General features: G+C 39.6%; 1 protein-coding gene and 1 long non-coding RNA gene across 13 annotated transcripts in view; one reads left to right on the top strand and one right to left on the bottom strand.

Annotated features, from left to right (window-relative positions):
* The window catches only part of prdm16 (PR domain containing 16), a 518,186-nt gene extending 516,865 nt beyond the window's left edge, over positions 1-1,321 (bottom strand). For all 10 annotated transcript variants that reach the window (XM_067970263.1, XM_067970260.1, XM_067970256.1 and 7 more), the window contains exon 1: positions 693-1,321. In XM_067970263.1, coding sequence (XP_067826364.1) covers positions 693-729 — 37 coding nt within the window. In that variant the 5' untranslated portion in view covers positions 730-1,321. The remainder of the gene's footprint in view (positions 1-692) is intronic.
* Positions 150-27,843, top strand: LOC137300965 (uncharacterized). 3 transcript variants are annotated; one of them, XR_010958189.1, is made up of 3 exons: positions 150-398; positions 1,595-1,710; positions 27,689-27,843. It is a non-coding gene; the product is annotated as an uncharacterized lncRNA (long non-coding RNA). The 3 variants fall into 3 exon arrangements; XR_010958188.1 differs by lacking the exon at positions 150-398 and adding an exon at positions 691-1,000; XR_010958190.1 differs by lacking the exon at positions 150-398 and adding an exon at positions 1,078-1,114.
* The last annotated feature ends 81 nt before the right edge of the window (positions 27,844-27,924 follow it).

Consider the following 27,924-nt stretch of genomic DNA (forward strand, 5'->3'; position numbering starts at 1 on the left):
CTCTAAGTTGACACTGCTAATTCCCCGAAGCAGCCCCAAAAACATTGTTCCCGGTTTCTCAGAAACCCCGGTACGGTACGGCACGGCTCCTAGCGTACTCAATCTATTAAACCGACTCCCCCAAGATATTTTGCCCCCTTTCAACCAGAGAGGAGCAGTTGGCCAGCAACTTCCAGCTCTTCAACGGTGCTCTAGCGCCCACTATTTAAGACTCTGGGAAAACTGTTTATACTTTGCAATGGCTCTCTCTCTCTATATATATAAAAGTTACATATCTTTTCGTCAACTTCAATAACTTTCATTTTATTTTTTTGTTGTTTCTCTCCAACTTCTCAACCTCTCGGGTCGAGACGCGGGGGGCATGGAAGTTTCTCTTGAATGAGAGAGAAATAAACAAGGTATGGAAACTTGTGCAGAGAGCTCCGCGCCGCTCTTGTGGCCAGAGCGTTCAAGTCTTAAGTTCTTGCGCCCCAGCCTTTTTGCGAGCCCGTGGTGCACATCATTCTAATCGTCCCCACCGCACCGACATCATCTGGAGGAGAAAATACATTCCTGATCGCTTCTTCACAAAGACCTTGGGTGTACAGCGGATCGTCTGGAGTTGTTGGTTTTTTTGGAGGGTCTTTTTGGAAGCCCATACAGAGGATCTAAAAAAAAGTGCGGAGAGATAGGAGAAGAAAATAGGGACCTACTTTTGGCCAGTTTTCTCGCCCTTGCCTTGGATCTCATGTTGTCTGTCGGCGTTGGTCGTGATTTCAGAGAATCGCACACGCTATCTCCCTGGCATTGTCAGTTTGGACACCTTCGCACATGCGCACAGAGCCTTCAATCTGACACCATCACGCAGGGAAAAGTTTGAATATATTCATCATTTGGCCGCGATCTGTCCTCAACTCCATCAGACCAATTATCTCTGCCTCCCTAACGCCATTTCACATTTTATTCCTCTCCCACTTGCACGAACCCCTCTTTCTTCTAAACCTTGGGAAGTATCTGCACGGTAAAGGCAGTTCGCCTAAAAAAAATCACATTACTTTTTTTTTAAATGTTCTAAAACTCATATGCAGAAGATCTGTCGCTGAAATTTACCAAAAAAAATCAAGTTATCACAAAAGTAATTTTAATTCAGTGCACAAGTTACTCGCGTTAAAATAACATGTTAAGTTAATTGACAGTAGACTTGACCGATTTACAGTATATAGTTTTATCACAACTGGTAGTGGCAGGGGAACAGATTGGCATGCTATCCTAACTCAATAATGCGTCCTAATAACCCCCATCAGTTATGACAGTATTAATTAAAGCTATCGATAGCTTTAGCTGAATGAATAGTCCCGGATAACAGCAGTGATTTAACACCAGGTGCTAGTGCAATGGAATAATAAACGTGGTTTTGGGACTACACAGTCATATATAGAGCTAATTGGCGCTGAGAACCGGACATTTAAACAGACATTTTTTTCTGTTCCTAAATAGCAGCCTCAGCACCTCCTTCCCTACCTTAAACCCAGTACAAACCTGAGAGTGTCTCATTTAAAGTGCATTATTTTAATGAAAGAAAAAAATCATCGGCTACTTTGCATTGTCTTCTCAGACCATTTTTCTTCAAGTTCTTTCTTCAAAATGAATGGATCCTGTAGTTTGAGAAAGAGAGAGAGTGGGAGAGGGGGAGAGAGAGAGAGAGAGAGGAAGAAGCTGGGTTTGAACACAGTAAGTGCTTCACGTTTCCATCCGTCTCTTATGTGTGGTGTTTTATATAGCTAATGTATTTAATTAGGACATATTTTAGTACACCGAGAAAGGTGGCCGAAATGATCTTTTAAAAATTGTAATGCAGATTGAAAGGAGGAAATTGTTATTTTAAAAATCATTGCTTACCAACAGAAAACATAACAGATTGAATCAATTGCGGCACAAATTGGATTATTTCAGAATGTAGCTCGTATAGTTATGGTTAGTTTAATTGAAATAGTTACAAAATCTAAGAGTCCCTTGGGTCTTGAAAAAGGCAAACAAGCAAAATCTATGTTAATAATTCTGTATTCCGTATCTGGTTAACTACGTTCTACTAGATTCCTGGGCTATTGTGTGAGGGGGGTTAGTTATATTAATGTCATGTCTCTATCCCTCTGTCAGACTAAACGTGTTTGAACTTCAGGGGAGACACATCGCATGCGCCACGTTACGGGCTATACAACCGGTGAAAGGTAGAGGAGAAGGGTCTTTGGAAAATTGCTACATTGTCAGTGATCACCTTTTCACTGACTGTACCACACGCACTTCACAGAGTGAGAAATTATACCAGATCATTTCGAATTCAGTTTTTGAGAATCGCTAGAGTACGTTTGTATGTGTTGTAACAGCTCCTTACGGCAAATGTTTCGTATCTAGATACAATAAATGTAGATCGTATAGCATAACACGCACACACACAACGCCAAAGTGGGGCTGTAGATAGACGGCTGAGGTGATGGTTGGAGGATGGAGTTCTCAATGCAGCCCGAGACATTTCAAATTCTGTGTTAGATTCGCCGTGCTTCTTTAGGTGAGATTTACTGTTACTATATGTTGATTTTTAAAACAATATTTGGAAATATAATTAATTTTGTTGAAAACTGACCTTTTCACAATGAACAGTATTTGAATAATCCCTTAAGTAAAGTTTCACTGGAGCATGGGAAGGGGAAACTGGAAGATTTTAAAGAAGAAAAGATATAATTATAACGAACGAGGTCTTTCCAAATGAACTGCACACTCGGGCAATTCACTTCAATAGCATGATATAAATTCGTAACTGCGAATAAAATCTTTGTTTTTTAAAAGTAGGATTGTGTCACAACCTGTGTCCAGTGCGGGGACCCCTTCTGCAAATCCTGCCGACAGTTAAGTGTCAGCGCAGTCCTCTTTGTTGCTAAAATTAATAACATAAAATACATCACTGTAGACGAAATGAGCACGAGCAAATATCTTCGAAGGAAGGGTTAGTTCTTAACTAGTTATCTCCTATTTTCAGAAGCTTGGCAGACATGATAGTATGTATACAAAGTATCTTTCACAAACACATACGCAATTAGTGTTACTATAAATGTTATTTAGGAATTTTCAGGGCTAGATATAACAGCTAAATTTAGCGCACCCTTTATTTTAGCATTAAACGTGGGATTGCAATTTACATCTCTAAGTATGTTGCAAACACCGTCAAACGTGCTCTCCGGCAACCGGAACCGCGCACAGAAGAGACAGGGGTCTCTGTGTTCTAGACGATAACGTTTAACCAAACTAGTTTTTACACTGGGACATATTTGGGTGAAGGAATAAACACAAATCGATTCATTGTTAGTGCCTTAGGAAGATAACACCCGTTAATCCAACTTTACTTTGTGCAATAAATTTAAATTGTAATTACCAGGAATATCACAAAGGGCGGCAACTATAAAACACGATTTCGTTCAGTAAAAGTGCAGTAGAAAATTCATGTCTATTCACAGTAACACGATTTTTAAAAATAGAGGTCGGGAATAAGTAGGTAGTTGGAAATAAATTAATTAATGTGGTCATAATACTGATTAAAGTTGGATGATTTCAGGTCAAAAATCTGTTTCAGAAAGCATTTGTTTAAAGACCATGGTTTCAATATAGTCCGTTCTTTATTCCTATTCTATCTCACTCAGTGTACATTGTTAATACTTTAGATCGTGGTTATATGCAAGGAATTAATTTCCATAGTAATATCTATCACAATGTAATCCTTATTACACGCAACACGGGATGAGACATTCGCACAGGTACTTTCATTTCTTTTTACAACTCATCAATTACAATTGTGTAATGATTCTCGATCGCCTTTAGCTGAATTTAAGTGAGATATAACGTTTATCCGGTAACATTAGCAGTTACGGTCTATTGAGGCCTGTAGAATTTACTGATTTACCCCTGAAAAATTCCTTACACTGAGGTATAAAGCAGTGAATTAACCCTTAATGTGGACAATTAAGTGCGTGCAAATAGTAAAGGTACAGATTATAAAATTTCTGTGTGGGTGGAGTTGTTCTGTTTCAGTCTGAATAGCTGTATAAAATCGATATATGAAATGTGTACAGTGCATGACTCCCTCACCTGACTCAACAATCTGATTGTGTCGCCTCTTGTATAATATAGCCGGGCAGGCTGTCTCAACCCAGCTGTGTTTTAATTATGCAAAAATCTCCGAATGTAATATGACACGCTACCTGCAGACGCCACTGGTAATATTTAGGTAAATATTTGTTGCGCGTATTTGTGTGTGTGAATGCGTTTATAAACATACATTTAGTAGTTGCATGTTATAAACGAGAGAGAGAAATAGATTTTTTTAAAGGGCTGTGCAGGTAAATTTACAGCAGGGTTTGTATTGCTGTAACCCCGACTGAAACATCCCATTTTATCCACACACAATGTAAATCCAATTGGGAATCACTTCTCCTCTATAGCAACGAAATGGCCAGAACAGAACCCAAGCAGTAACTGCACTTCGATTTCAAATCATACATTCCCTTCAACTCGAAGTAAACTTCACAGCTCTACTTGAAAAGAAAATTGTTGGGTATAACGGATCACTGTCTGGTTCAGATTATGGTTTGGTAATAAGGGTTAGAGTTACAGATGCTAATCGGGTTAAGATTATTAATTGGAAAACCGAGTCTGACATTTAGAAATCCCACTTCTACAATCCCTAATTGTGTCAATTGGTAATTAAATTGTGTTAAACAGTTGCTGATGAAAGTCTTTGGGGAATATGTTTCTGCTCCATTTAAACAGGCACATTTTCTAGAATCAAGGATATTTTGAAATAATATATATATATATATATTTTAATCGGTTTAGATTTAGGAAATGCTGCCTGTTCTCTGGGAGCTGAGGTCGAGCGGGCCGCTTGTACTCAGTGTCCGCCGGACAGGCTTGCTTTACCGATTCAGCTGTCAAACACGACTCGTTTCCCCATTCTCGGTCCAATATTTCCATTTTATTCATTCATTTGTTTTTTTACTGGCTCATTAAAGTGAAAGTCAAATTATTCTGCAAAATTAAACTTTCCACACAGACATTTGCTAAATCCATCTCTTAGCGATAAGGTATAACGTGTGCAATCAATAGACAGTGGGGAACATTCATAGGGAATTATGAAATAATACACGTAATTTAACCTGTTATAGATCAGAGATTAAAATCGCAGAACAAAATGAACCCACGTTGAAAAATGATTTCAAAATCAATTGACTGAAATTACAGACAATCTGTAATCAGTCTAAAGCCCCGTGAAAACTCCTTCTTCTCATCTTTCTCTGTCCCCATGTTTCCGTCACTAAGCCTCCTCTCCGTCCCAATACCCCGAGGAAATGGGGAAAAAAACGAATCTTGAACTGTTTCCGAATGTGATGCTATAGTCATCTGAGGTTTAAAGCAGAGGACAGACAGGAACCTGTCCATGCAACGGATACTAGTTATCAGTAATGGTCAGTGAGTATTTTCCCTCAGATTCAGATTGTATAGTACCAACCAAACGTTTTAATCACACTGCCCTCTGTCTGTCCACCCCTCCCCTTTATCTCCCCTACTCGACTTTTTAATACATTTGTAATCTCGCTAGACCATTTTTTTCTAGAAACGTACATTAAAATGACTTCAGATCCCAAACCGAGGGACATAGGAAACATGGGAACATAGGAACAGGATCAGGCCGTTCGACCCCTCAAGCCTGTTCCGCCATTCAATTAGATCATGGCTGATCTGTATCTTAACTCTATTTACATGCCTTGGTTCCATATCTCTTACTACCCTTATCTAACAAAAATCTATCAATCTCAGTTTTGAAATTTTCAATTGACCCTTAGCCTCAACAGCTTTTTGGGGGAGAGAGTTCCAGATTTCCACTGCACTCTGTGTGAAGAAGAGCTTCCTGACATCACTCCTGAACAGCCTAAGTCTAATTTTAAGTTTATGCCCCCTTGTTCTGGTCTCCCCCATGAGGAAATAGTTTCTTTCTATCTATCCTATCAAATCCTTTAATCATCTTAAATACCCCAATTAGATCATCCCTTAATCTTCTATACTCATGAGAATACAAGCCTAGTCTATGCACCAGTCTTCATAATTTAACCCTTTTAGCCCCAGTATTATTCTGGTGAATCTGTGCTGCACCCCTTCCAAGGCCAATTTATCCTTCCTGAGGTGCAGTGCCCAAATCTGAACACGGTACTCCAGATGCAGTTTACCCAAAGCTTTATATAACTGTAGCATAACTTCCACCCCTTTGTATTCCAGCCCCCCTTCAGACAAAGTATAACATTCCATTAGCCTTTTATTTTTTTATCTGTCCACTAGCTTTTAGTGATTTCCCTAAACTTGAACCCTAAATTTCTCTGCTCCTCCACAGTTCTTAGCTTCTCACCATTTAGAAAATACACTGCTCTATCTTCCTTAGGTCCAAAGTGGATGAACTCATACTTCCCGACATTGAACTCCATCGTCCACTGTTTTGCCCACTCACTTAATCTATCAATTTCCCTCTGCAAAATTCTGCTCCCATCTACACTTCAGAGAGAGCAACCAGGACAGTTCTTTGGTGTTAGATACAGGCCCCAGCTCATTTTATCCTGGTAAGGGATCCCTTTTATATTCTTTAAGATTTGATAGGCATTTCGCACAAGATTACGAGACAATTTCTTCTTCCACCTGTAGTTGCCCTCAGCATATTAGTTTTATATTGCTAAACAACGGGGAACCATTTAGGCACCGAAATGTACCACTCGCAAATCAAAACTTGATGCAAACTAGTCACCAGTACAGGAGGGACGGTCAGATAGATTGTTTTTGATCAAGGTATTTCCTAATTTTGGACCCGTGCAAACTGCAGAATGCGAAAATGAATAAATAAAGTTCAAGCACACCAACAAAAGAAAATTTCCCATTCATTTGAGTCTGGATCTCAGTATTTCAGAGAGTTTAGAACTTCTCCACCTAGCGTTTTACAGTTTGCTGCCCCTCACTTTAGTTCCCATTCTTGTTTCTTAAACAGACATTTCTCTCCGCTGTCTGTGATATAGTGTCAATTTCTGCAAGCAGTTAAGAAGTAAAATGTGGCAGGTTTGGAAACCGGCTTCACCGGGCTTCCATATCAGCCTAAATCTACCATTTTCAAGCAATTGCTATGGTGTGTTGATTCTAACATAAACGTAGCGACGGTCAATATATTTAGGATGTGCACATGGTCACTAATTGGTTGGTGAATACATGCAGGCTTTGTAGATGGTCATCAAAGATAGGATGGTCATTATTAAATGCAGTTTCTGGCTATGGTCACTGCTGGCAGCCTGGCCAATACCTGCCTGTTTTGTAGATGGTCATTAACGATGAGATGGCCAGTAGATGCAGGGTTTCTGGATGGCCAATAATGGTGAGTTGGTCAGCACATGCAGGGTTTCTGGATGGCCATTGATGATGGCTGCAGGGTGGGTGGGAGTGGGGGCGGGGGTGGGACGAAGTGTTTAGCCATGATGGTCCGGCCATCATGGCGTGGGGCAGGCTTGATGGACCAGTTAGTCTTTTCTTGCCCTTCAATTTTGTATGTTTTGTATGGGATGGTTAGTAGATGCAGGGTTTCTGCATGATCATTAATGGTGGAATGGTCAGTAGATTCAAGGGTTCTGGATGGCCATTAACGACGAGATGGTCAATGGATGCAGGGTTTCTGGATGGTCATTAATGGTGGGATGGTCAGTAGTTGCAGGGTTTCCGGATGGTCATTAATGGTGAGTTGGTCAGTAGATGCAGGGTTTCTGGATGGTCATTAATGGTGGGATGGTCAGTAGATGCAGGGTTTTGGGACGGTCATAAATGGTGGGATGATTAGTAGTTACAGGGTTTCTGGATGGTCATTAACGGTGGGATGGTCTGTAGAGGCAGGGTTTCTGGATGGTCAATAATAGTGAGTTGGTCACTAGATGCAGGGTTTCTGGATGGTCATTAATGGCGAGTTGGTCAGTAGAGGCAGTGATTCTGGGTAGTCAATAATGGTGGGATTGTCAATTGGTGCAGGTTTTGTGGATGATATCTAACGGCAGTAGATGTGTGGTTTCTAGATTGTCACTGATGGTAGGACAATCAGTAGATGCAAGGTAGATGGCTAAGATTGTACTGGTGAGTAAAAACAGAGTAAATGGCCACTAATGATGTGATGATCAGTAGAAGAGGGGCTCTAGATGGTCAACAATATTATTTGAATTTAGATGGGTACTGGAAGTACCACTATTCACAAGCATGGACACATCAGAAATGAGTTCGCAACAATGCTGCACAAGTGTTGCGAATTCATTTAAAAGTACTTCCCAGTTACCTTTATCCTTCTCCATGCCCTTAGTAACATTGTACATTTCTGAAGTTCACCTAATATGTTCACGACATACTTGGGGGTCACTAGTGTTTCTCGGAGAATGCAGAATGTTACAGGTAAATCGGGTTGCTGCAGCTAACAGCTAATATTGTCCAGTTAGTAGGCTATGCACGTTTCCTCATTAACTGGTAGCTGTCAAGCCGACATTTGTTTTCAAAAAATGTACGACACATCCAATATTTAATAGTCATAAAGAAGGGTCTTTATACTTTGAAGGTTTTCTTCGATTCTGGAGTCTTTCTGGTCTTCGAGCATAATATTTTCAAAGTGTCAGTTTGTTATATCTAATAGGAACTGTTTACGTACTTGAGCATAGTGCCACTCTGTATTTTTGCTATGTATAATTGAACCAGTAAATCATGTTTTATATTTAACATGTGCATTTCACGTGTGATGAAAGGAGGCTGATACCCATCCACAGGGTTCTAGTTGTATTAAAAATTCCAACCAGATAGTTACATTAGTGATATTTGCGCATAATTCGCAGCTATTATGATAAAAGCTCGTCTAGTTTTTAGACCAACGGTTTTTTCTCTCTCTGCATAATGAGGTTAGTAGACAGACCAAGTCACTCAAGAGCTTGATCATAGTAGATCCTTCTCATATCCGGAGCTCCGACTAATGATGCAGGGAGGGATTGTGGAGGAGTTTAGAGTGTAATTATTAGCCATTAATTGGGTTCAGGACCTTTGTGGTTGTGGTAAATGAGAAGTCTGACCGCTAATCCCAATCAAGATATACAGCTGGGGGCTAGAGAGAGCCAGGACTGGCTGGACTCAGCCTGCAACACTCCAGGGGGTCAAAAGCACAGATAACAGCCACATCCAAACCGTAAGCTGGAACAGAATGGCAAAGAGGGCATGAGAAAACACAACAGCTACTCGGCATATTTAGATCTGTATTTCAAGGGGGCAAACCTTGTTTGAAGGATAATGTGTTCATTAGATATACCTTTAATGATATGGGCTAGCAGACGTCAGAGCTGCAATACATTGCTCAACTTTGTATCAATAGGTTCGCATAGTTCTGGTGCAAATAAATCCCGTTATATTTTTGGAAACCAATTAATTATAACACAGACAACAAAATGATTGTGCGTGAAAGGGAGGAGCGGATACAAACTGTTACACAGATCTACTGGTGACCCATACACATTAACCCCCAAATATATTTTCTTCCATTACTGTTGGATACAAATTAGTGAATTATTAAATGCTATAATTTCGAACAAACACACGTGACACTCTGAAGGTTAGTTTGGGTGTTTAGATGCACTGGTTGCCCTTGTGTGCTAGACGTGGCTGCTTACTTTCAGATTAATCCTTACTTTTCATTGCCCTAATAGGCAACCTATTATAAAACTCAGCTCAAACGGGTTAGCAGGTCAGGATTTTAAAACCCCGCTGGTTACAATGGGACATATAACTCGTTTCATTTACAAAATGTACTTTTTTACAATTTAATTCTTGCATAAATATTTTTTAAAGCGAACAAAAAAAAGGAGGGCGGAGTACAACATTGTTTCAGCGTTGCTGGTTCATTGCAATTAACTAGATCCACTTTGGAACGCAGCAGCGCTGGGCTTTGCGAAACGTAAGACTCAATTTGTCAGTTTTAACACTGGTAGGTTTTACCTGCACCGGACTCGGTTGTTTGCTCCTGGGAAATTAACGCTATACTGTGCGTCCCGGCGGGGCTGGGCATTGAATAAATCCTGAGCAAGGTACCATAGATTCATTTAACTTTTCAGGACGTACTTTCGAAAGGGAATCAATGGCAGAACAACAGTCGAACCGAACTCTTCTCAAATATATATCTATTAATATTTTAAACTTCATTTTGGATTTTTTTTTACAAATGTATAATTGCCGTCCCGAATTAGATATTCCTGGTCTCCACTGAATAGCGGAGGAGTCGTTGGAAATAAAATTCACTGCAAAAATATCTGTTAATATATTGTCTCCAAATTCAATACAATTCCAGTGAAGTGTCCTGCAACCAATAACTTCGAGATAAACAGGAATCCTGATAAACACAATCTATACACCATCGAATGGGAAATTATTTCCAAAAAAATGAAGCATCTAAATAATCGATTGTTTCGTGGAATAACAAAACATAATAGTTATTGATAAGCAACTTATGGCATTACGGAGCAGGAGAATGATCTCCAATACACGGGTCTCTGTTATTTTTTTCAGAAAATAAGGTGTCTCCAAGCAAGTAGTCAATATTCTAAATATATTGCTTCACAACACGGCACCCAATATTGGTTCAGGAATATATTGCATTTATATTTTGAGGGAATGATGGATTGCTGCCAGTGACTAAGGGCACTCATTTCTCAGGTCTGATATAGTACCACCTTCCAGTATCCTTTCATTTTGCATCGCTCACCCTATGAGAGAGTGTTGTAAACTTGTCCACTACTGCGGTGCCGCGCCTACAGCCCCCAACTAATGGAGAAGGCTGTCGCTCACACCGATAAACAAATTGATTAGGTTCAAGAACGCGAATACAAAAAGGAAGAGCCCCTTCCCCTTCTAGGACATAGGTCTAGTGTGTGAAGCCCGGCTCTAGCCCAGGGCATGAGGTGTCGCGTGTTTTGGCGTCTCCTTTGATGGAACTGCCCCAGGCATCTTAATGAAATGTGTCTCTGCATTCATCAGAGTTTATCAACCTGATCACCGTGGTCCACGCCACCCTGTCCTAGATCTTTACACCGTGACCTCTATTTTGTGCGTTTCTAATATTTTGACTGATTGTCTATTGTTTCCACAATATGTATTTTTTTTAAATTATAGATGGAGGGAACGTGGGAGAGACAGAAAAATAAACAGATAAGAGAGACACACAGAAAGAAAGACAGGGGGAGACACACACGCTACACACACACACACACACACAAAGTCAAACGTAACTAGATTGACATAAAATACATATATAGATAAACAGAGAGAAAGACGCACAGACATGGTCACAGTCACCGACACAGACATGGATACAAACATAGACACACAGGAAGACAGGCAGAGGGGCACGAGTGGGTGCTATAATCCTGTAGCGAGATCAAATATTTGGTGCATTTGACATTAGAAAGTGTTCCCATCCTGTCTAGAACTTCGGGCGGATTCAAAGTTCTCGTCCAGAAATCCAGAACACGTTCGAGCGAGAGATTCTGAGATGCTTTCACAATTTCTGTAAATAACAATCGCACTCAGCTACCCTGTCCTGTCACTTAATTCAGAAAAACTATCCCTTAACTTTTCTTTGTTTTAGTTTTAATAAAGACACAATTCCTCTCGTGGAATTAAGTGGTCAAATAATGATATTTCCTAATTAACTTCTTGAAACGGTCCAGATTTAAACAGATGTCATTTATAAAATGTTCTGATATCACGATTTCTGTGAGACTTTATTGCTCTCCCCCGAACTTAACTAAATTCAAATGTATTTCTTTCACTTGTCTCTGCTCCCATTTCTTCCACTTACATTGACTATCTGGGAAACAATTGAGTCAAGCATTACAGAGGGGTGTTGGGACCCCCCCCCCCCCCCCCCACCGCACCACCACCTGTATCTATCATCACAGTAATGCTGTGAAAATATATTTAAATAACTGTAATCTTGAACTGGTCTTTTCTGAAATAAAACTTTAATAACTTTTGTTTTATATTTAGAGAGGTTTGTCTCCAGTCACTTTTCAGGAGCTATATATACATTGTGAGGGGAAGGCTTTGGAGTCAGATGTTGGGTAGGATTTTTTTTCATACATGGACGCGACCGCCCCTTGGAATAGCATCAAATCTTGAACTTGGCGGATCCTGAGTGCCCCCTTCGGTAGGTGTTTACAAGCAGCCTACATTAACCAGGCTGCATCTCCTCCAACGTTTCTGTATTACTTATTTTTTTGTTTGGTCACTGCGGCCAAGATGCAACTGTTATAACAATGACTGCCTATTGTACGTGTGCGTGTGTGTATGTATATGTATGTGTGTGTATTAATGTATGTGTATGTATGTGTGTATGAATGTATGTGTGTGTATGAATGTATGTGTGTGTATGAATGTATGTATGTGTGTGTATGAATGTATGTGTGTGTCTGTTTGTGTATATAGATATATATATTTTATATGTGTTGGGAGAGATATTTTTGTAGTTTTTAAGTTTTAAAATTGTCGTTTCAATGATAAATATATGCAGATCTATTTTTGAAAGCTGGCATAGGACTAACATATTCTTAAAGATATAGCAGCCTTTAGTGATCAAGGAACGTATGCATTTAATGGCACATTATTCTTCATAGCTTGGGTATATATCCAATCCGTCCTTAATGTGCCATTGTATTTCCACATCTTACTATTAGAGATCACAAATATTGAAGTGTAGAAATAAACCAGTTTTATAAATATAAATCGTGTGTGTTACAATATCTCGCGATATATTTATTATATGTAATTATTTGCAGTGATCTTTGACTAAATGAATATGATACATCACCATTGGGTTGCATTTTGCTGGATGTATTAATATGTATTAGTGGTGCAGCCTTATGTTTTACTTCTGTGTTGGCCTCTCCAGTTGTGTTTGAAATAAACATTCCCCTATATCTTTGGAAGACGGTTTATATTTGAAGTGATATTAATATTCCACTGTGGATAAGAGATAATGAACCACACAGGTGTGTGACAAGAACGTTTGTCACTTTTATTAAAAGGGATCTTTAAACCGTTACTAATACTTCAGATCCAGAGAGTGCGAGAAATGGGGGATGGCTGTTGCCACTTTAAGACCCATGCCCTGGCTGTATAGGCAGCTCGCCATTGCAATCCCTGTTTCACTTCATTGCACTCAAGTCATTAATCCATACGACTAAAACAACGAAGCTGCACGTCTCCAAAGTGTGCAATAAAAATGCGCGAATGCAGAGCCCCGGGGCAAAAAGAAAATTACCAGAAGTAGAAGTGACCTTAGGATGATGTAATCAATCAAACGACCCGTAGGGACACGTATCACAGTCTTAATCTTTCAAGGGAGGCTAGATGAGAGCGTCATGTGATTTTAAAAAAACACCTTTTTTTACCCCTTTAAAAATGTTGTTACCTCGGGCACGAGAGGTAGAGAATAGCAGAGGAGGAGTGCATAAATCTTTTATGAAAGAATAATATCAGACCGAATAGAGCCCTTAGCACAGGGAGCTGGGTCATCTTTATGTTCGGGCTTTTTTTTTGCTGTAAACGAAATGACAAATATTTAATTTACTCTAATATGCCCATGGTCAGGAAATGTGTTATTTAAAACATCCACGCTGCTTTAGAGGCGGGTTAGAATGCAGTCAAGCTATTTACTCCAGAATTGAAATGCAAAGTGGCGTCTGGTTCAACTGGAGGATGTTACTTTGCTTGAGATATATTGTAATGGCGTTTATAAGCATAGACTATGTTGTTGCACCATCCATGTTTTACAAAGCAGCTCATTTTTGTGATATCACACCGAATCGTTTTTTTTAATCAAGTTGACAGATTCACGTTGTATAATTTCCCAAAATTATTCGAAGTATTTTTTTTAAATATGGCAAATTACGAATATTACAATACTTCAACGTTCCTTTATACTGTAAACGGTTGAGATTACGAATCTGTAATGTTTCGGTTAAAGGGGAAAGCGTCTTCTGATGGATTGCCTTGTAATCGCAACATGTTCTCAAACAGTGATTCTTGGCCCTTTCCTAAGGGAACCTAAAGTAGGTGTAGCAAGTTAATGTCAGGAGCTGGCCGGTTCAAAGCTCCTGCTTTATGTGGACTGAATAAATCACCTTCATTTTTTTAAAACCGGGAGGTGTTTTGGAGATTGTACTCTGCGATCCTATCGGTTTATAGTTAGATCCATTGGCTTATGGAGACTGAATAAGTCAGTTTCTGTTTTTTTTATTATTAATGAAATTCCGGGACTTTCGATTAACGATCGCATTCCGTGATTCTGTCTATTTTTTCGTGACAAAATAGCGGCCTTAAGGTTGGTTTAACCGTGTATTATTGCAACAAACCGATTGCCTTACAACATTTTATAAATTAAAATACTCACTTAGAATATTAAAATATTAGTCTTATATTTAAAATATTAGATCGTACTATTATTGAAGAGAGTTTATTGCAGGCACAAGTCAGCGAATCTTTTGCAGCTTATTCCTTTCCTACCTGGGACAATGTGCAATTTGCAAAGAAAGTGTCTGGTCACAAGAGGCTTCGCCCCCTGAGCTACTTTTCGACAGTGACCCTGGGTCAAGAAGAATGGCCGTAAGGGGAGAGATATTTGTTTGCGGGCTGATATCTCTCAGTTGCCTCTTGTTATTACATCATTGTTAATCCATTTGCGAGATACGATGAATGGGATCCGTAGCTCACTCTCCCCATTCATAACCTCATTGGCTTACAGCTCAACTGTGTCACATGGGGAGCGGGGCAGTTTTGCACAAAATGTAAGCAGTAGTTTTGAAGAGTAAAAGGGGCGAATGAGGAACAGTGCTAAGTAGAAAGGGATAGCTGTACAACATTTGGGCACACTGGGGCAGCTAAGCAGGATATTCCCTCCTTTTAAAAACTATATATTTATATATGGCTAAAATCGTAGTCCATTGGCACATTGAGGTGATGTCAGAAAGAGCTCAAACCTGCCTAGCTCCAAAGTCTTGACTATTCTACAACCTTTTAGATAAGGGGCTGTACGATCATCACTTTCCTTTAAAATAAATACATAAAGGAGTATCATTATTTTTGCAATCTGTTTCTTTTATATCTGTGGTCATTTAATATTAATTATTTTTATTGAAGTAGTAGGTCCTGATGCTATTAGGATAACTGTCTTGAAGGAGTTGCCGATCTTCAATGTTAAACTATTGGATTAACACGTGGTTGAAAGCACAGTTATTAAAACACGCTGGATTAAGAGTTGAATCGCTTGTGATAACTCCCTCGCCGGATTGGGCTCAGAAACTCTTTCAGTTATTTTATTGTCAGCACTATTGAATATTATCTGCTAGACAGCCTATAGACATTGACAGAAATATTATTTTGTAACCGTCTTTTTAAAATGGGACACTAATGTCCAGACTCTCAATTTAAAGTAAATCCAACTATAGGGGCGTGTTCAGTGCGGGTGATAGTGATCATCTGTTAATGCCGAAGGGGGTAAGGACATAATTTGAGAACAGCCAGGAGACAGACTTACCTGACTCAGTGGAACACGCCTGTACAGATAAACGGATCCATCACTGTTTGTGCTAAGGACATGACCAAAATGTTCTGTAAATAGGGCTCTCGTGGGTGGGGATCCGGGTGCAGCTTTCATAGAACTATCCCATCTCGGGATAAACTGAAGCCTCCCTGGCTAGGACGAATTCCTTCCATTTCTTAAATAAAAGTACAGAACAATTTGTTTCTGTGGAAGTTAACAAGGAGTGCACTTGTCAGTGAAACAATACCACTCAACAGTAAATAGCTCCCTGACTCCTGAGCTGCCTCTAACGCTGTGTGAATATTTTAAACAACACATTTCGAGTCCATAGGCATATTAGCGGAAATGATAAATGTCTGCCCATTTACAACAGCCTCCTGATATAAATATAATCTTATTTCACTGACAAGTGTACCCCGGTTGTTGATTAGAAACGTCTTGTCTCAAAAAAACCTAGGGGATTAATAGCTTGTTCTTGCCTAGAGGGCTCCGATTAACCCTTTGAGATCTGCACCTGAGTTCTGTAGAATACCCTCCCCAGGGTGAGGTAAAATTCCCCTATCCCCTCGAAAGGGGAAATACCGAATCTTTAAAAGGAGCCGGTGTACAACCCCAATATATCACTCCGTCTCTCTACAGTCAGTTCACGAACTCACAGTCTGACCACGTTAATCTGAGCCATTTCTAGGATTGTTGCATTCGTATTTATTACACCATTAACACAATAACGACTAATACAAATAGCGTATACCTTTTCACTTCACAGAGTGGGTTATGTTTTCACTACAACCTCATTAGGGCGCTAAAACAAACATGCACTAAAAATTCTGCCGCTTTATTGCTTGTTAGACAAACAGTAAAGGCTGTTTACCTAAGGATCTGGGTGTATTTTTTTATCTTCCTGCGATTTAGCGCGTATCCCCCCATCTCCTCCCATTCATTTGCCTGTGTTTGATAAACACCAATTCCTTGTGTTTTCATTGATCGATCACTGCCAATGTACCCGGGTGAGGCAGAATATTATACGTCAGCTCAAGTAAATGCCTTCAAAGTGTTTCCAGAAAAATCATGATACATGTATTAATAAAATAATTGTAATTATTCAGGGTATGTTTTATTTGATAACTCCCCCCAGAACTTAAGCTACATTTCAAGGATGTCTAAAATTGACTGGCACTGTATTTTGTACTTGGATGCTAATGTATATTTCAGTCTATTGCGTCTATGGGTGAATACCACAATCCAGACCTGGTAATTCATATATGACACCAATGTTCACTCTTAGAAATGATGTCCTAAAGTATTTTCTTTAACTTGCACAACGTCAGTTAGAAAATATCATAACTGTACGTTCAAAATACTGTATTTAAAAGGGAACGGGGTCGGACGGCAGCTTTGAATGGACGATGGCTGGTTGTCCAATAGTTCTGTTGTAAGTAATTTTAATTATTAATTAAGTGTCTCATTTTCAAATGGGACTGGGTGTATCCTGGCTAAAAACATAGACGCACGATTAACTCCTCGTGCGCGGGCGTGTCGCCCTCTCTCTATCGGCTGGTGATGTTTAACTTTCCTTCCAAACCTTTAAAAGTCAGACCGACTTAGGCTGCTTTCAGAGTGTTGATCAGGTGTTGATATAGATTCCAATGGATAATCGAATTGCTTTAATGTTAGGTTTGTTTCCGAGGCAAGTAATGGACATTTTTCCAGCACTCGCAGGCCTCTAAGTTTGTCTCGTTAATTGCACACTTCAGACAATTAATTCAATTTTGTTGCATTATAAATGTAATTTTTGTAGCAGGAGATGCATATACTGGTACACTTTTACTTTTTCAGGTGCGATGTGAACACATCAACTCAAAATTTCTCTCCGCCACCCACTCTTATACAAACAGATTTACACCACCCACCTACACATTCACTCACACACACACTTGCACACACACACTGACTGGCATATACTACACACATACTTACACGCACCTAAAATATATAAGCAGACCCATGCACATCTACGCACACAGATACAGACTGAAAGATGTATACACACATCACAATACACACTTACAAGCCTCAAAATACATACACACACTTACACACGCACACTCAAAAGTACACACCCACACACATATATTTACACACATTTCGCAGACTTACACACGCATACAGACTCAACTTTCACAGTTTTAATCTCTCATGAACATGCAAACAGACTCATGCTATTTACACACATAGCTACACGTTAGTACATGTCCTTTGATTTAACGAGGAAAACAGAAGAAATGGCTATTTGCAGGTTTAATATTTTATTTTCTTCAAGAATTACCTTAGAAAAATCAATATATTATTTTGGTTTAACACTAGCCAACAGGGGCGACTTAATTAAGATTAAACCGCCATAAAGTAACTAATGACGTCACGTTCATTAAAATAAACTGTCGGAAATCGTTCTCTGGTTCTCCTGAATCCAAATTCCACACAATTATGGATCTACAATTACAGCCAGTTTAATTCGTTTAACAAAATACCGATCATTTACTGGACTAATTTAATATTATTTTGGGAGGTAAAGCAATAGCCTGAGCGGAATTTCTGTAAATTATTTAAACGATTTTTTCCCTGCAAAAATGATCTCTCTCGTGTTTATTCTCTATTTGCGTCTCAAACTCCAAGAGTTTGACGAATAATCACTGCATTTCCGTACCTCGTGTCCATCGCAACTATATCGATATGTACAACATGAGAAGTGTTAATTGGAAACGCTTAGATGCTTCAACAATTTATGACTGCCTGATTTTTTTGTGTGAAATCTACATTTCCTCTTATCAGTTGCAATGAGAACTGATTTAATCACATTAGCGATTGCATTCCTGTTTGTATTTGATTCGAACCCATTGCTGCTTTAGGGTTAGGGTTCCTAGTTAATTTAAGGTTTTCGAACTTTTTTTTGGTTTGGGGTACAGGGGGAGGGAGTGAGACGGGCCGCTGGTCACATCTGTCTCTGCTCCTGGGCCAGATGCCAGATGAGGTACCTGTTTTATTGTAGTTACATATTATTTTGGCAGCTTAGTTAAACTGCCTTTTTAATTAGCAATTTCAAACCAGAAACTGCATGGCTAAAATAAAAAAAGAGAGAAAGCGCAGTAGGAAAGAAAGGGTTTTTAAAAAATCTACTTATTTTCAGAAAAAAGTTTTCATTTTACAAATACACAGTATCAAATATTGAATATTCTTCATTAAACGGAGGAGGTTTAACTCAATAGCTATTAAATAATCCCGTCCTACTTGCCCCATTCGTGCCAGTGATTATATTTTAGGGAAGGACAGAAGCGATGCTTGTAGGAGTCACACTGGACTCACTCACATTGTGCTGGGAGCAGAGTACGAGGTGTTTAAATTTGACCAGTTGTATTTTGCAAGTGTAAAAATCATTTCGCACAACACTGTAACCACTCCAGAATTTCAACGCAGCTGCAGTGGTTTAGCTATTTTTTTTCTCGTGGAAGTACTGGTTGAGACGAACTAATGCAACTGGGAAGGGCAGCTCCAGGTTGAAGGTTTATAGCTACTGCAGAAGTTTCTAGGTCCTATTCTTCAAATTGAAATAACTGGGACACAATTACTTAAATTAAGTGTATTTTTTAAATAATAAGACGCTTAACAAATCTGCGGCAAACCGCGCTTGCCAAACGGCTGAGCAAATCCCTCACCTATACCAATATTTATAAACCCGTTGAAACACATGCATAAACACGAGAATCACTTTTGACAGGCGGGAGATATGTTGATAAGATATCGTCCTTTGACAATGTCCATTTTGCAAAGGGTAAAACCAACTCGGTTTTAATTGCTACATTAATCAGATTTATCAGTCGGGTAGCAATTAAAGTGTTCACAGAAGCAAAGGTTTATAAGAACCAGGCTTGTTTGAAATATCGTTTGACCCGGTGCTTGAGAATATAATGGACATCAAACTAAACACGCCCCTTACCAGTAGATTCATATCCAAATTGATAGAGTCCAAGGATTGCATAAGAGAGACATTCACACTTCTAAAGATTAATCCTTTAATATAAAACCAAGCAATGATAAGATAATTAATTCGAACAATTAATTTTAAACGTGACGACCTGCTTTCAAATCTAGTGTGACTTTTGCAGGCTCACATTTTTAAAGAAATTGATTAGTATCTAGGAAAGAAATAGATCAAGAGATTTGAGAGCAGAGAGAGAGAGGGGGAACTACAGAGGGATAAAAGGACAAAGGGGGGGAAAGAGAAAAGAGGTGTATTTTAAGAAAAAAAGGGCACAATCCAACAATGTTGATCTGCCAAATCAACTGTCGTTCGCAATTAAAAGAGATAAACGAGAAAACAAGGATAACGAATACAAAGACAATAAAGTACAATCAACTTCTGGTGATATGGAGCACCCACGATTCTAGGGGGTAAGTTTAAATTCTTTCAATGTGGCAGGAAAGACACGAAAGCAGTCAAATATTTGTCCCCCATCTCCTTAGTCGATTTGATGGATTAATCTTTGAGGAGGGACAGACTGAAAGACATAATATGAATTATTTTACTAGTTAAAATGTTAGTAGTTAAAATGTGACTCGTTTATCACTGAGTTCCTTCTGCACTATTCACAGAATTAGATCATTTCTTTCCCAGTCGTTTTGATTCTTTTGCCAGGGTTTTCCCCCCTAGCATTTATTAAACTTGGATTCCGTAAATGACATGAAATAAACAACAGCAACTAAAAAAGAAATTGCACAGCGATTGAAACAACAAAGATCGACCTTTGACCAAAGCGAATCTGACAGCCTGTGAACACTGTCACTCAATGTTTGTAAACGTGGACTCAAATTAAACATATCCACTTGGGGAGGGCGGCGGAGAAAGACTTCATTCTGCTAAAATGGACAGTTTCCACTCTGATCTAACAGCAAGCAGGATTAGACTGTTCCCAAAGTGAACTTCACCCTTCTAGACGCGTTTCCCCCACAGTCTATGCAGAATATATTCACATTGATACTTTAAGGCATTTTGAACGAAAATTGCGTGTTAAAGTTGAGTACCGACCCTACTCTCCAAAATTGCACCCTTTTTTACCACAAATTCCAAATCTCTGTTCTATCTGGAAAATGTAATCCGATTTCGTCCCCAATAATAATTTACTCAGATTTACCATAAAGCTGAGCACAAACTGAAAGATGTCGCGATGCAGACACATTAATGGTGAGGGAGTAGAAATGTATTATCTTATTTAAAAGTTCAGTGTAAGTAGATATTAATTTACTCTAGAAAATAAGATTTTATACTGTGAATACTATTTACTGGATGTTTGTGTTTATATGGTTAGAATTTACAAACATTAGTCTAACAGAAGTTGCAATCTCTCAGCTCTACCCTGGCTGCATTCTATTTTGATTTGTGACACAAAATGATTCGATAACATCTAGTCAACACTATTAAGCAAACTAATGTGGGTTAGCTGGCATCTTTGGGTAGACGTTTGCACAAGTTAATAGTTACCGAAAACCGGACACAAATGTTTTCACTTTTTACCCCACTTATGCAATATAGGATTTTATTATTTAACACTCAGCAGCACCTATTAGATTCGCCAATGGACTATTTTGGAAGAATATATTACATTTTCACGTTGATATTTTTATAACTCCTTAAAAATATATATATGATCCTGAGAAAAGGTAATTTCTGTGTCATTTTAGGCTAGCATGTGATGTTAATGTTCCACTGTCCCAACAAATTGTTAATGCATTGGAGATTAGTCCTAGCCATTTAAAACTAAGAGTGCGATTTATATTAAAATATTTAAGGTAATGAATTTGATTTTTTTTCAGAAATGTTTTAGTGCAAAAAATATGAATTATTCTGTTGGGTTTAACACGCCTATAACAAATTATACATTAAATTCTGTTGCATAAAGGTCGTGGAGGAAATTTCCCCTTTGCAGAAAGATCACAAACAGAATCAATGGAGAAACATATGAAATTGTTTTTTTCTCTCTCTTGCACTGGACAAGTTTGGAAAGTTTCCTGTTTATTTTGGAAACGCGTTTCTTTATTATCTGCCCTTTGCTGAGTGTACATGACTTGAGACAGAGGAATTGGTGCATTTAAACCCGCTGGGGTGTGAAGCCCTCCGGTGTTCATTTCCTGGCTCCTCGCTAGATCCGCCACAGTTGTCCTTAATTGCCTTCCTTCATCGCTGTACAGAATCCGTCTTTTCTAACGAAGGCGAGAGGGTCTCTGCCGTTTCTTCAAATTCTTTACGTATTATCCTGTTTCTTATGGTAACTACCATGGTTATGGTGACTGGCCCAGTGCAATCACACGCTGCTGAAATGGATATTCTTTACTTCCAATCGATATCGCGTTCCAATGGTTAGATCCTGCAAGGCCAGCGTGGTAGAGCAGGTCTCGACTCCATTAAATTTCACTCCTATGTCTTCTAATGTAGTCCGACTGCATCATGTCTGCTGCACATGTTTTTCCACCTAATCTTTTCTGCTTATCAAATCATTTAGTTCTGCTTATCCAGTCATTGGCAGGGGCCCACTTCCCTATCTCCAGTCATTGGCAGTGGGTCATGCCCATTTCTTCAGTCATTAGCAGTGAATTATACAGAACTCTGGTTAGACTGCATTTAGAGTATTGAGTTCAGTTCTGGCCACCACGACTCGAGAAGGGTACATTGGCCTTGGAGGGGGTGCAGCATAAATACACCAGAATGATACCGAGGCTAAAAGGGTTAAATTATGAGGACAGATTGCATAGACTAGGCTTGTATTCCATTGAATATAGAAAGGGTGATCTAATTGAGGTATTTAAGATTATCAAAAGAGTTGATAGGGTAGATAGAGAGAAGCTATTTCCTCTAGTGGGGGCCCAGAACAAAGGAGCATAGCCTTAAAATTAGAGCTAGACCATTCAGGAGTGATGTCAGAAAGCACTTCTTCACACAAAGGGTAGTGGAAATCTGGAACTCTCTCCCCCAAAAAGCTGTTGAGGCGAGGTCAATTGAAAATTTCAAAACTGAGATTGATAAATTTTTGTTAGGCAAGGGTATTAAGGGTTACGGAACCAAAGCAGGTAGATGGAGTTAAGGTACAGATCAGCCATGATCTAATTAAATGGCTGAACAGGCTCAAGGGACTGAATGGCCTACTCTTGTTCCTATGTTCTTATGAATCCATGCCCATTTCTCCAGTCATTGGCAGTGAATCCATGCCCATTTCTCCAGTCATTGGCAGTAAATCCATGCCCATTTCTCCAGTCATTGGCAGAGATTGAATGCCTCTTTGTCCAGTGGCATGCCCACTTTGCCACTTATTGACACATGCTGTTTCCTCCGCACTACTGCATTAGCTGAGCTTTTACCATTGATAAATGTTAGATTAATTTTCATTCCTCCATTAATTCTACAATTTTTTGGTATCTTTATCCTCCCCCCCTCCATGCTTCTAGATCAAGCACCATTCCCAGACTGAAGTCAGGGAGGAAGCACTGTGGAAGTATCTTCACCACACATACTGCGGCGGTTCAAGAAGGCGGCTCACCACCATCTTCTCAAGGGCAATTAGGGATGGGCAATAAATGCTGGCCTTGTCAGAGATGCCCACATCCCATGAATGAATTTTTAAAAAAAGCCTGCTCACAGTCATTTGCCAGAGCAACTCTGTAATCAGCCAGTAGGAGTAGGACAGTGACCAGCCCTTTACTTGCCTTTTACTTTATCTCTGTCCTGTGGAGACATGTGTTTCCTGTTCTCAGACAGGTAGAAATAAATAGAAGTAAAAACAAAGAGAGAAAATCAATTGTGCATTGAAGCAGCAGGTTTCCCTGAGGGGTCAGTGAGAAATGTACTGTGTAGTGCATTACTGAGTCATAGAGAACAGGAAGGTCCCAGGTTTGATTCCTGATCTTGACTCGGCTGTGATTTCCCTCACAGTTGAATAGCATGCTGACAATCACTGTGAAGACTCACATGAAGACTGGCTACTTGGATGAGGTATGGGAAGGCTGCCTGGACTCATGAAATATCAAAAATCAGCTCCACCAGAAGAGTGGTGGTGGTGGGGGGAGGAGAATAAAAAAACTGACCAGGAATAACTTATAGTGGCAGTTCATTGTTACCTTTTAGTGACTGAACGAATCCTAGGCTTCAACAAATCTCTAGTCACATCTATGGTCCTGCACCTTTCAGATCTAGAAACCTCATGTTGTGCTAACCAAATGCCACTTACTCTAGTTTATATCATGTTATCATGAAATTCCAAATCCCTAAAGCTCATTTAGATAATTAAGCCTTTTTCATGTCATAATACAGTCTGTACAATGTATTATATTTTCAAAAAGCCACAACAAGCCTAAATTTAATCTTCAAATATGTCTAATCTTTTGCTTAACTATCCCAGGTATGACTGATCCTGTCATTAACCCCTTTGAATATGCTGCCATCTGAAGATTTAATCTTTTAATCCTTTCTCACTTGTCTTTGCAACATTTGTACACCATTCTTATTCTCTCATTCCCTTTTTCTTACAATACGTTTATCTTTTTTGCACAATTCTGTTTCTTTTGCAGTTCTACTTCTACCCTTTCCATTTTGCTTTTGAAATGTCATAGCCTTAGAAATGTGGCTGAGAAAATTGGGTGATATGAAGGCCCCATTATACTAACATTCTATCTAGCTTATCCAGGGATGCATCACCTCAATCAATCATTACCCAATTAGTTACTATTATGAATCACAGACAGCATCACATGAAATTGGATGAGAGAACTGGCCTTAATGAAGTCATATCTTTTTTAAACAAGCATATAATTTTATTTTGTACAAGCACTGCACTCTCAGGACATGGTTTTATACAATATTTGCCGGTAAATGTAATGATGGCCATGCATAGTTTTACAGTTCTATACATCAGGACAAAGGGTGCTTGGTGACAGGGCTGAAGTCCTCCCTGGTCAGGGGGTGCTGGGGCTTGCAGGTTGGGGTTTGAGGTGCTGCAATAGATTACAAAAGTAACAGATCCTTGTTGGCATTGTGGGGATTGTCTCCTCAGTAGGTTGCCCTGGGGCTAGTCAAATTGTGAGGGCTTGGGTGCGTAAGAGACTGGCCCACAGGGAGGGTCCCTATATGTCCTGGCGTTACTCAGTCCAAATGAAAGATGTCTCACAAATGCTTAGACCATATGTTTGTTGTAGGGGGTGCTGAATTACACCACAACAAGGGGATGCATCTTCTTGTTGCCAGGACCAAGATCTGTGCAAGCTTACAAGTGATGTGGATTCCTTGCCTTGCTGGAAGTATGTATAGTATGCATAGGCTTGGGGCCAAAGGGTTGATCAAGCCTGTCATTGCTTCTGAAGATTCTGAGTTGGCCCTCTGTCACTCTGCTACAGACAGAGGCACATGAGAACCAGTCTCAGCATCTCCTTCCCATCTTCCCCTTAGAGTGGATGTCTAAAGTTATGCTCCCAGAAGCCACATAGCTATTTTTGTGCTGTCAGATGCAGAGATGGACGTTATTGAGTAGAGGGCTGAGGTTCATCTATGGGATGGTTCTGTGTCGTAGATGGTCACCTCAAATTGGGTTGGTTTGAATTGGATTTTACAGATCACAGTGGGGTCACTGGTTGAAATGGCAGATACGGAGTTGGCAAAGTGGTCTTTTTGGGTGATGTGAAATTTGTCAGCCAGTTGCTAGAAGGCTATGTTCCAGCCCTGCTGGACCAGTTTGTCCAACCCAGTAATGTCCATCTCACACCACACTTTGAAGTCTTTGGCACAGATATCCCCCAGTAGGTTGTTGCTTTGCCATGGTGGGCAGAAGACCATCGGGCTCATTGGCACCTTTGGTATGGTACATGCTTCCCTTCAGATTGCCATGGTCAGGAATATGATTGGGTGTTTTGTGCACCCATTGATCATGTACAAGGGCTTGTGAGGGGGAACGTATTTCATGGACGTGTTAGGGTGGCACTTGCCTCCATGTGAAGCCAGAGATTTTGGGGTGAGGCCCTGTTCCAGGCGTTGATGGCCTGCCAAGTAGAAACACACAATTTGGGAGACTCAGCTCAACTTCTTCTTTGAGAAGTTGGAGCTATCTCAGGTGTAATCTTGGCCACCATCTTGTCAAGGGAAAGGGGGTAATAGACTTTTCAAGGTCCTGGAACTGCTGAGCCAAAATGCAGATGGGCAACATGTGGAACATAGGGCAGCACCTTCATCAATGTGGTGTTCGCTCTCCACACCTCTGACAAGGCTGTTCTACCTGTTCTGTTTGCTGGAAGGGGAGAAAGGTTTTTCCTGTAAAGTTCTGGGAGTATGTGTAACTAACTTCTCTTGACACTAAGTCTGTCTTTCTCCAGCCAAAGGGATAGTGCTCATCCACTTGCGTAGGAATTTTCTGAGCAAGAGCCATGCCTTCTATTTTTGAGTAGTTGAGTTTACAGCATGATAGCTGGTTAAATGTTCTGATGGTCTGAAATATGCTGGGGACTGAAGTGGTAGGTTGGTGACATATGGCAGGATGTATTCTCATGGAGGGATATTTTGATTAACTGTCTTGAAGAAGAGTTAATATTTGCATCACTTGCACAGGCACAGAAAATATAAATACTGTATTAATATAAGCGCACACTTAACAAAGAGCTCAATAATTTAAGCTGGCAGGGATCTTATCCTCATTCTGAACTTACCAACTAATCCAGAGAAGTAGAGAAATTTTATATATTAACTTGATCGTTCTGGAAAGATACTGGTTTACCAAGTTCCCACTGCGATCTCTGTTCCCAGAAAGACAGCAGATGGCATCATTACTGCAGCAGTGCAGAGGGCTTGGGGCTGCAGTATGTGAAATGAAAATGCATAGTGGCAATTTATTAACTTTGCTTTATATGATTATGTTTTGTTTCTGAAGCAGATGAAGAAAAAAGATTCCAAAATGAAGACAAATCCTGAGCATTCAGACCTATATACATTAGGTTGGACCAAGCAATAGACAATATGGTATAAATTGGTTCAATTTCACGGTTCTATGTCCTGCACCTCAAGGACACTTGAAATATGTTTGATCCCATATTGGGTTGGAATGGTTTTTCAGGTGCCTCTGGTGGCTATATAAAACAGGCATTAAGATCCTTGCATATGTTAAAGAGGAGCCCATCGCCTGTCTTAGGACCCCTCTGCAAAATTGAGCTGCCCTGAGTGGAGCACGCCAATTCGGTAAGGGAAGGTACTGGACGGTAGGCAGTGTCATGGAACCATACTCCAGCAAGAGTCAACACCTTCAGGAGAGGGGGCAGAAAATTAGTAAGAAAAAACTCTGTAGGGAGTTCCTACATTAAAATTGACACAGTACATTGATCCTCTGTCAGCAGGTCAGTAGATATTAAAACATGGTGATAACTAGCACCAGTTCTGGGCATTAAGAGATTGACAAAGGTACCTTTTTATGTAGGTTTGATTAAATAAATGCAAGGGGAGAGCTGGGCACACCAGAAACGATGGGGTATTCAAGAGCCTGAGCTCTTTGTTACACCCAGGCACAGTGGCCAGGTCTAACAGAATAAATACTATTGTTTGGCGGTTCAGGGCATATTACGTCATGGAATAAATAATAACATAATATCCCACAGGGGAATATTATGTGGTAGTACATTATTATAAAGAACATAAAGTATTGAATGAAAAATTAGTGTGTGCTATTTTTTTCTGTTTCAATTGGCATGATGTTCACCATCTTTCTGACCTACAGATCTAATAGAAGGAGTGAAAGAAAAGATTCAGATATTTAGTTTAAGATACAAATATTAGTAATATTCTGGAAGACTTTGTATAGATTTGATCTGAAATTAGCTAACCTGGAACAGAAGTATATTACATTGTGAGATTAATAACGCATTTATCATAGTTACTGGGATTTGAGAAAATACATTCTTGACAATTGATGTGCAGTGGAATCAAAGTAATATTTGAAACTGTACCTCTCTTAGGTTGTTACCAATGGAGACCTTTTGTGCAAGCAGCCGAATCTCATCCCAGACCTCACCTTCATTGGAATTATCTAAATCCCTCTTCCGGATGATCCAACACTATTACAGATATCTATGGTCGTGGATATAAATAAAGCTTGTTCCTCAGAGACTAATTCTGTCTGGACTAATTTCTTATCATAGAAACTATGCAAAGAGAAAGAGGAAAATCTCTCCGGGCCTCAGCATGCGAACTT

Source organism: Heptranchias perlo, chromosome 32, assembly GCF_035084215.1.
Source record: "Heptranchias perlo isolate sHepPer1 chromosome 32, sHepPer1.hap1, whole genome shotgun sequence".
NCBI classification, from domain to species: domain Eukaryota; kingdom Metazoa; phylum Chordata; class Chondrichthyes; order Hexanchiformes; family Hexanchidae; genus Heptranchias; species Heptranchias perlo.